The 10,606-nt window shown below is 36.0% G+C and overlaps 1 protein-coding gene across 1 annotated transcript; it reads right to left on the bottom strand.

The window, feature by feature from the left end:
• Positions 1-3,997: 3,997 nt before the first annotated feature.
• Positions 3,998-9,519, bottom strand: FBXL21P (F-box and leucine rich repeat protein 21). Its single transcript, XM_004042546.5, is given in 4 exon segments — positions 3,998-4,996; positions 5,368-5,538; positions 8,481-8,603; positions 9,068-9,519. Coding segments are annotated over 4 exon segments (1,305 nt in total). The 5' UTR covers positions 9,434-9,519; the 3' UTR covers positions 3,998-4,351.
• Positions 9,520-10,606: the final 1,087 nt, after the last annotated feature.

Below are 10,606 nucleotides of genomic sequence, written 5' to 3'. Positions count from 1 at the left end.
TAAACACAATGGCCTGAATGAATCATGGCAATATAATTTTAAGTTTAAAAAAGTCCAGAAGATCACATAATGGATGATAATTCTTTTTATAACATTAAAACAGTTAAAATACAATTTCCTTTTTATATAACAAAATCATATACGAAGGGAAGCAAGAAAATAATGAACTCTAGTTAATTCATAACTAGATAGAGAGGACCACACAGAAAGATTTAAGTTACTATCAGTGCTGTAGTTTTGCAGTTGGGAGGTGATTTCATGGGTATTTATTATTATGAATAACATGTCACAGAAGCAACAGGACTTGCAGTGGGTGGCCAGGAAGAAAGAGTTATCATGATGACTCTCAGGTAATTGAGAATCTATGTCACACATTTAGCACCTTCTTATATCTATTAGGTTGGTGCAAAAGTAATCACGGTTTTTGCTATTACTTTCAATGGCAAACTATATCTAGCACTGTCTGATTTGAATATGCATCTCCTTGGTACCAAATAACTTTAGGTTGTTTCCAGAAATTTGGCTTTCAAAAAATAAATGCTGTACTCCACTGAGGACACACAAAAAGGAAATAGCACATCAGCTCTTAAAGGCAATTTTAAAAGAAACTCTGAAATATTTGCACAATAAAATATATGCTTAGTTTTCCAAATAATCTTCCTTCTGATTATTTAGGAGGCAAAACACCGGTGATTATGGATATTGTTTTAAAAACCAGACTCATGACCTGGAATGGAGAAATTCCTCAAGGTAGGGCAGGGACATTGCCTTCCCCTCAGCCTTCTCACATCTGCTCAATGGAAATGCACACTTTGGAACAAAGGACTTATTTCTCAGGAAGAACTGGAATACAGCGCCCTCTAGTGCAACAACAAATCCGTGTTATTTTCCCCCTTGTCTTTTAGGTTTGGATGTCAAAACGTTTGACTTAAGCATAAAAATGTTACAAAGGTTTGAATGGCAGAGGGGTAACAGTATGGAGAAACTTACTTTTCATTAGTAACCATGATGATAATATACACTTCAAAAATTGTGATATTATTCTGTCAGGTTTGATAGCTACACATTAATAATGTGAATAAAACCAATATTTACTTTGAAAATGTTTTGAATTATCTGCAAGAGATAAATTTAATAGAAGAAAAAGAAGGAGGTAAGTGGCCAGTTTAAGAGGCCAGGCTACAAAAGGAAGAATCCTTGCATCCATTTGACATTCATCACACTCAGTGGCATATTACAGTAATCACATACCTGTTGCCTCTGTGACATGTTATTAATAACAAATACCCATGAAAAATAGGCTTGCTTCCTGACTCACCTCTCCCATATTTGGTACAATACAAATGAGGCCAGCAAGGATCACAAGGAAGGAAAAACAAAAAATATGAGCATCCTATTTTTGTGTTTCTTCAGCACAACCTACAGTAAGACCTTTCCCCCATTCTCTCCATTTACCAAATTTTTGCCCACAAAATTATCCAAACTTCTCCAGAATCATCTAACAAATGTAAACACTTTTAACATGAAAAAGTTTGCTTACAGAACTAAAATATTCTCCAAAGACTAAAGTTTGAAACCCACTTAATGTCAAATTCCTTTATCTAGAATCCACTAGTTTTAAGTAAACAGTACTTTTCATAGACTTCCAAAGTAGAGACATTTTCATTAGATAAAACATTTAAAATACTGTATAAGTTCTTGTCTTATTTTTGGCTGTTGTAGGAATGTTTTACTCTTCCATTTACTTACCCAGTAAGTCAGGCCAATCAAGGTAATTTACATGAGTTCATGAACTTAGATTTACTCTGAGTTTTGCTCTAAGATTCATTATAGTGCTTAGTTCACTAGGTTCAACTACCGGGCCACTAAAAAGCACAATTTAGAGCAGCACCTTCTCATTCTATGTAGAAGAGGCCAATGGTACTCATCATCTCTCCATACTAGTCGACAATGGGGAGAAACTCACCCCCAACCTCCCTTCTCTAGTCCCTCTGTTTTGCTTCATTATCCTCAGTGCAAACTCCACTGGCATTCTATCACCTGACCATTCGGGTATGTATACTCCCAACTCCTCCTAGAATATATCATGGTAGAGTGATCCCAGGTGAGACCAGAGGCTTATCCCTTCAGAATGTCCACCACTGCTCTGATCCCCAACTCCATCTCTGTTAAGCTATTTCTTTTGTTTGTCCTGTTATCCTAATCAGGTTTTGTTTCATTTTGTTTTGTTTTGTTTTGTTTTGAGATGGAGTCTTGCTCTGTTGCCCAGGCTGGAATGCAGTGGCATGATCCCGGCTCACTGCAACCTCTGTCTCCTGGGTTCAAGCAATTCTCCTGCCTCAGCCTCCCAAGTAGCTGGAACTACAGGCGACCACCACCAACCCACGCTAATTTTTGTATTTTTAGTAGAACGGGGTTTCACTATATTGGCCAGGCTGGTCTCAAACTCCTGACCTTGTGATCCACCTGCCTCGGCCTCCCAAAGTGCTGGAATTACAGGTGTGAGCCACCACACCCGGCCCCTAATCAGGTTTTAAGTCCTGTATTATATGATGCTTCTGTATCCTCCTGAAATCTTAAAGTATAAATTGTATTATCTGTAATTGTAATACCACCCCAGTCCTCAAGAAATTGGTTTTATTTTTTTTAACCAGTAAAATCAGCTCCACTAGCATTTATGGAGTAATTACTAATGTAGCAATACTGCTCTGAGAGGGAGGAACACATAGGTAGATATGAGAAGCCTTACAGAGCTTACAGTGAGAAATAACATGGCACGGTGGTGAGAATGTACACACAAACATAGTCTCTAAATACAGGGATATAAAAGTGCTATTTTTTAAACTGCCATTTACACATCACAATGTATTCTAATTGTTTAATAGGTAAAAATACTTATAATTTTTTCCTAATATCCCAAACTGGAAAGCGATGAACATATTTAATTCTCTGTTTTTATTTTAATTGATTTCTTCGAAATTTAAGATACTGTGGGGCAAACTGAGTGGAACAAGCTTGAAAACCAAAGTACTTACGTAAAATTTATTGAGTGCTTACTACGTGCTAACCACTAGCATGGCAGATTCTGGGGATAAAACAGTGAGCAAAAACCAGCAAGTTTACCACTGTAAACTGATGGAGTTTACAGTGCAATGGAACAAACAGGTAATAATCAGACCAGTAAGTGATGAATTATAACAGGGATAAGTGCCGCACAGTAAAGCCAGGGTGCTGAGTGCCCTGCACAGAGTGCACATCATGGACCTGACCTAAGAGCAGGGAATGGGCCGGGTGTCCAGGAAGGCTTCCATGACCAAGGACATACAGCTAGAGGAAAGATCTGAGGAGCACAGAGAGTAAGCCAGACAGAGAGAGGTACAAGTGATTTCCTTCTGACTAGAGGGTGCAGGACAGTTCTAAGGAACTGAGAGGAAATGGGAACCGAAGGGCAAGGGGCAGCTTGATGGGAAATGAGGCAAAAGAAGCAGGGAGGGACCAGACCTTGCAGGACCTTGTGGGTTATTTTAAGGCTAGATCTTCACCCTCAAGACAATAAGCAGCCACTAAGGAGTTCTAACTGTGTTGCTAATTAAATTCTAAGATCACTTATGCAAAGGATCTGGCACAGTTCCAGATCCATAGCAGGAGGCAGCGAATGCTGATTCCCTCCCAAACACATCCTGCAACATTTACTGCTTTATTCAAATAGTCTACCAACTAACAATCAGAATGACTATCTCTTGTCTTTTCACATCAGTATCATTATGAAATGAATTAGTATTTTTAAATTTTAATCGAATGTCCATGATCTCTCAATATAATAAAGTAGGATCTGAAGTACTTTGGAAATTAGAAGTTTTTTACTGAATCACAAGATGATCTCATAGGGTGCTAAAAATGTTATAGTTAAATAAGCTTTAAAATATTTTATATTTTATAAAATATATTAATACCAAGATAAAATAGAATCAAATAAAACAATGTAATAAAGTAAATGACATAACTTTACAGAATCCAAGTTCAATATTACACATTTACTTAGCAAGCTACAATATGCCTCCAAGGAAAGCTGAGAAATCTACTTAGAAACCATCTGTAGTTTTTGGCATATCGACCATCTAATCCATATACAGGGCTTGTGCCCTATTTACAGCAATTTCTTGCTTTTCAAATTTCTTATTTTTTTCCAAATGTTTCTGCAGCAATCCATTAAGTCAGTTTGCAAACAATCAAATATTTGACCTAAAATACAGCAGCAACACATTTTAAAATTTACATTTGCTTAGATAGAAAGCAGCTAATCATACTGATTAAATAAAACAACAACAATTTCAGAATCTTTGGCAGCCCATTACCAGAGAGGCATCACATCAGGGAACCATACTCTTCCCAGGTATTTGGAGACTTCAGTGTGAATTTCATCTAGGCTATAATCCTCATCAGGGATCAAAACTTCCTCCATTATAGAGAGCTGTGTTAACCTTCTCCCACACAGTCTTACAAACTTGATGAAGGCACTGCAGCTAACTTCACATTTGCTGAGGCCCAAGGCTGTTAGGTTTGTACAGTGTTCAGCAATACAAATAAGTTCATTATCAAGAGGCTGAAGATCATTAGCACACACCACTAACTCAATCAGTTGAGGACAGTTGCGACCTACCCGTCCTAAAACCACTTTGCTGACTGAACGACCAAAATAAAGGTGAGTAACAGGGGTTTCTTCTTTGAAGAACGTCTCGAATTCCTCTTCATATAGAAAGAAGTGCATAACAACATTAACTCTAGGGAAATGTTTAATAAGTGCATCCCAACTGTGTTTTTTAATAGCATGAAATTTAATCTGTCCAGGATTTTCACTCACAACGTCAATTCGAAGATGTTCAAGGTTAACATGAGTCTCGCTTAAGAGTGCAAGGAAAAGTTCATCAGTTAGGATGTAATAATTCATCGCCAGTTCTCTAAGGCCTTGACAATGATCAGCTACACAAAGAATTCCTGTGGGAAGTTGGGGAAAATTCTCAAGAACAAAGAATCATACTGATCCTAATACAATATTTTGTAAATTTAAATTTAATATTAATTATTCATTATTTGTGAAAATAGCTATCTAATAACAACTTCTGAGAGCATGGCTGCCAAGAGGTATTATGTATATAATGAAAAGCATATGTATATATGTAAAATTAAAATATCTCAGGAGAAACTTACTATAACTATACCTACCTTGCAGATTAAGAAATCTTTTGAAAAAAGTTACTTAAATAATTTATGCTTCATAGGCATATAATTTTCAAAAGGAAATTGCATCTTTATAGTTATTGTAATAAAAATATCATATCATTCTAGCTTTAAAAAATGTAACCCATCATCAGATGAAACATGAGGACAGCTACTCATCTTTAGGAGTCTTAGAGTGTCACTATTATTGGCCACAAGAATCTTCAATGAAGGATCATCCACTGGTGTATCTTCGATTTTGATTGATGATAATGATTTTGAGTTGATAAAAACAACTGTAAGTGCTGACACAAAATGAGACTTGCATGGCAATAAGAAAAAATTATGAAAACATTATTTTAAAATGTACAGCTTTAAGTAATTTATTAAAACTATATCAATACATGCTAATGATAACATAGTAAGAACCATGAACATACGGCTGTTTCCACAGAATCATTTTCCAGTAGAAGATATTTTTATAATGAAGTATAGTTTTATACTTTTTATAACTGATAAATGAAATAGTGAGAAAAAAAGCTTCAAAGATTTCATAAAACATGTCTTCCAATTACTTCAATTAAGGATTTGGTTTTCAATATTAAAAGGACATAATTATTGTATATTTATTTCCTAGAACAGGGGTTGGTAGATTACAGACAACTTGCCAAATCCAGCCCATGGTCTGCTTCTGTATGGCTCACTAAGAATGGCTTTTGTATTTTTAAATGCTTGGAAAAATTTTTTAAAGAATAATATTTTATGACATGAAATAAACTTGAATTTCAGTGTCCCTAAATACAGTCTGATGGGAACACAGCCATGCCCTTTATTTAAATATTGTCTGTGTCTGCTTTCAGACTCCAGTGTTAGAGTTGAGTAGTCGCAGCATAACTACTTGGCCCCCAAAGCCTGAAATATTTGCTATCTGAGTATTTTTGACCCCTGCCCTAGAAGAAACAGAATTTTTATCTGATTTATCCACTCCCGTATCTCTAGCACCTAAAATAGTATCTGGCACATAGCACGGCAAATGGATGATAAAAATTTGTTGAATGAATAAATGAGGTTTTAATTCATTTTATAAGATTTCACAATCTTCAGTGACATGCTTTTCCTAGCTAATTATCCAAAGTAAATCCAAGTCGTATATGCTTTGAAGACTGACAGACTAAAGCTTACTTCTAGTTTGATCTGAAAATGAGTAGAATTTCAGAAATTTTCAGATTCAGTATTTTTTGGCAAAGATAGAAAGTCTGGAAACCAAATCTGTACATGATCACTTTTCCCTTTTTAAAATCAATCAATTTGGATTCTACCAAAGGTTCTATTATGCCTAACAGAATGACCAAATTGGTTATAAATGTTCATTAATTTATAAGAAAACGTATTGATTTATACTAATTGTAAACTGGTTTGCACATATTTTCAAATGGTAGAAGGCTAAACTTCTTCCGTAAATTTTATGGTGCCAAAATTATTAGGGGAATATAAATACAAGGTTTAGTTTCCCTTTAATCAACTGTCAACTGACTGCTTTAGTCCTGAAGGACGACTTTAAAAAACATTAGAGTACATATTTCATTATAATAGCAATATATTAGTTTAGTACTATTTATGCTTAGAAAAATGCTATACTTTTTTTTTTCCTTAGTTAACAGATTAAAAAAACTGAGTCTCAGAGAGATCTGTGGTCTTGCCAGAAGCCACAGAGCTTACTTTAAACAGTAGAGGCAGAGCTTGAAATGAAGCTTGCTAATTAATTCCTGGTATCTAGCTCTGGTGACTGCATCAGCTAACCTAGAAGTTGGCCCTGGAAGCTGATGTGCAACATTAGAGACAGCTTTTAGAATATAAGAAGAATTTCAGGGTAATCGGATTCTGTAGTTCATAAACAAGGAAATACTATCTAGAACTGGTAAATTTTATCAGATTACTTATGTTACTCTAATCCCTAAATGACCCATTTTTTTCAGCACATCCCTTTAGAAGATAAACAGGCCAGCAGAAATACTTGCTAGAAGAGTGCCATGACCCAGTTTATAAGAGAGAGGCTGCTATTCCTCTATCCTCCTCCATAGGAAAATTTCCATTAGCCAGCTTTACCAACTACCATAATTTAATGCCTATCATATATCAGGTACTATTCTGACTCTGGGTTTATAATGGTAAACAAAATAGAATCTCTGCCTTCAATGAGTTTATGTTTGGTATAAGGAGAAGAGAATAAACACATTAAATAAATAAGGTGGTTTCAAGTACTGATGAATGACATGAAGAAGATAAAAATAATGTAATGGTAGAGTATATTATTACTGGAGGAGGAGGTGCCATTTTCACAATGGTTAAGGAGGGGCTCTCCAAGGAGATGGCATTCAGGTTGAAGCCTGAACGAGGAGAACACGGTATTAGTTTCTATAGCAGAGCGTGGCTGGCTGCTTGCTGGCAACCATTTTTCCTTTGTTTGTTAATCCAGTCCCAATTTTTAGCTGGGCACACTGCCACCCAGCTCAAAGATTCCCCAGACTCCCTGGAATCTGGTGTGGCCAGACTTAGAGGTAAACAGAAACACTGTGTGGTACTTATGGGTAGTCTCCTTGATAAGGAGAAGGCACACCCTTCTTCCCCCATTTCTAACATCCTAGCCCCCAGAGCAAGGATGTGATGGTCAGAGCTCAGATGGTCATCTTGAAGAAACACCCTGGAGAGAGTGGAGTGGCTGGAAGAAACCTAGGTTCCTACCACCTTCATACCAGCCATGGACTGTCTCACCTATCAATTTCTTTAATGTGAGAGAAATATACTTTGATCATGTTTTTAAGCCACTTTTGTTTTGGAGTTTCTACTGCATGAATGTAAACATCATGCTAACAAGCGTAGTTCATTTAGTTAAATGTTATATTGTTCCACCTTCAAAAGACAGGCCACAGAATCACAGGAAAAACACCCACTATTGCCTCTACATGCTCTATGTTCAAAGTAACTACATAAATTGTTATTTAAGTAGAATAAGCACAATATCCAAATTTTATATTAATGACACTGTGGTAACCATGACTACAGTTACAAAATATATCTAAAGAATGAAAACATGCATAAACTATTTTTGCAAAAATAACTGCTAGTCAACAGAAAACAGCTTTAAATAATACTTTGAATACAAATAGGAGATGGTCTGTCTTTAGGAAAAAAATGGCTTTTGCCTAGTTTGGCAGTCTTTAGGGATTTTAGTATAGCTCACCAAAAACGCATAATATCCTTACCTCCGACATATTCATGAAACTTGGCTTGGCTGTTGAAATCAAGCCCAAGGTCTGGATGGAACAATTTACCAGCTGAGAGAGTATATCACAGGCAGCTTCTGCTGACTCAGCGCTACTGTCAACCTAGACAGACAATTTTTAATCTCGAATAATTTCCTGAAGATAATTTATCAGAAATACTGGCAATGTAATTATTTAGTAGAATTCAGTTGCAAAATTTTATTCATTCCTTTGAGCTATCATATAAATGAGTATTTTTTCTTCATACAAAATGTCTGAGATGATAAAACGAAAAACAGAGATGATGACAAATTAGCTTTCCAAGCAGTTCATATTTTTAAATCTTTTACAATTACCTGAATTTTAATAACAGCATACAAATGATGGAAACTGCATTTTAAGTTTTTCAATTACGGTTCAAGTTCTACACTTCAATCGATGCAAATAACTGCAGAAAAACAGGAAACCGCTTTGGATAAAATGATTTGCAAAATTCACTGACTGCCTCAAAATAAGGCTCTAGATATACAAAAGCATTGTTAACGAAATGTAAGTCATGGTTTCCATTTAATGCTTATTTTTCTTACCTTAAAGCTGACATACTGAAGATGAGCAGAATGCTTTTTAATGATCTGCTGAATGAGATCAGGATGAGTGGACTTAAAAGATGAAGTAGCTGACTGGGTCAGTTCAAATTCAAACTTTCTCCAAAGGTCAGGAATATGAAAAACTTCATTCCACCTCCTACATACAGAAGATGCTCAGGCCCGATCTAGTAAAGGAAGATACTGAAAAATTTGTAATACTACATGGTGAGGCAAACTCCCCCAGTCTAGAAGAACCGTGTGCGTATGAGTCTGGTTGAGAGAAGAGTAGAACCCAACTTTTGGCTGTTTCGCTGCTCCTGACAACTGGACAATTTTATTCTCAACAGATAAACTGTTCCTCTTCATTCTGTAAACATTAGAAAATGTTCAGTTTCTGATAGTTTTTTCACATTTCCACCAAATATTGGCACTCTAACTGTACAGAATAACATTAGAAAATGAAAAATTGTTTAATTAATACAATTTTAGTAGGTATCTTCCACTTTCATGCATGGATAGGTGCTACCTCATGCTGGGGATACAGAGATAAATAAGTACAAACCTGTTCTCAAAGAGCTATGGTCAAATGGTGAAATACAGTGATAAATGCTATGACCAAAGTTGGGACAAGTTTCAACAGAAGGAAAAGAGGATGCATGTGATTGAGTTTGTGTGTGGAAGAGGTGGCTTGGGAGGCTTCCAGGAGGAAATGTCCAAGGAAGCAGTGTATGTCCCAGGAAGCAGTGTATGTCCCAAGTTTTTTTTTTGTCCTAGTCAATTATTGTATTTTATCTCTTTCAAAGAAGGAAGTATCACATTGCAATTGTCCTTAAAAAAAAAAAAACATGGGAGGTCTGGGAGATAGTAAAACACAATTAAAAGCATAGGTCTAGATAAGTCCCTACTCTGCTACTTACTAACCATATGATCTTGTCAGAACAAATTACTCTAAGCCTCAGTTTCCTCATCTCCAACAAGAAAAGTACCTATATGATCATTGTGAGGATTAAAGTGCCAGCAGACAGTTTAGTTGCAGTCTGTGTTGCTATATTAAATTGTCCAGTGCAGTTTTCTGAACTGTTTTCATTACTTAAGTCAAAGCACAATTCTAACAAAAACTCAAATGATCTGCAACAATTTTCAGATGACAGCCAGGACACAGGAGCTCAGAGAAGTTAGATATGGCAGGGACAAAGTCTTAGTTCAAGCAATACACCTGATCCTCTCCAGTAAAGCAGCCAGGGAATGAGCATTCTTACCCTCCAAACAGAAATGATGAATCTCTAGGTATTAGCCAGCTTGGGACGCAACTAAGTTCCAGCAAATTTGAAGTCCAGATACGTCCAAGTATATATGGTCATCTTGTACGTATATTTTATGTAAGAATACAAAGTATTTTAAGTATACAATTATTTGAAAGGCAAAATAATGGTAAGAGTGGTTCTGAACTTTATTGAACTTTGGTTAACTATATAACCCTCCTTTAACCCCTGCAATGTTAGGAATGTACACATGAAAGATTCAGTGTCATAATTGAAA

This window comes from Gorilla gorilla, chromosome 4, assembly GCF_029281585.2.
Source record: "Gorilla gorilla gorilla isolate KB3781 chromosome 4, NHGRI_mGorGor1-v2.1_pri, whole genome shotgun sequence".
NCBI classification, from domain to species: domain Eukaryota; kingdom Metazoa; phylum Chordata; class Mammalia; order Primates; family Hominidae; genus Gorilla; species Gorilla gorilla.
This window is presented reverse-complemented; position numbering and strand designations above follow the sequence as displayed.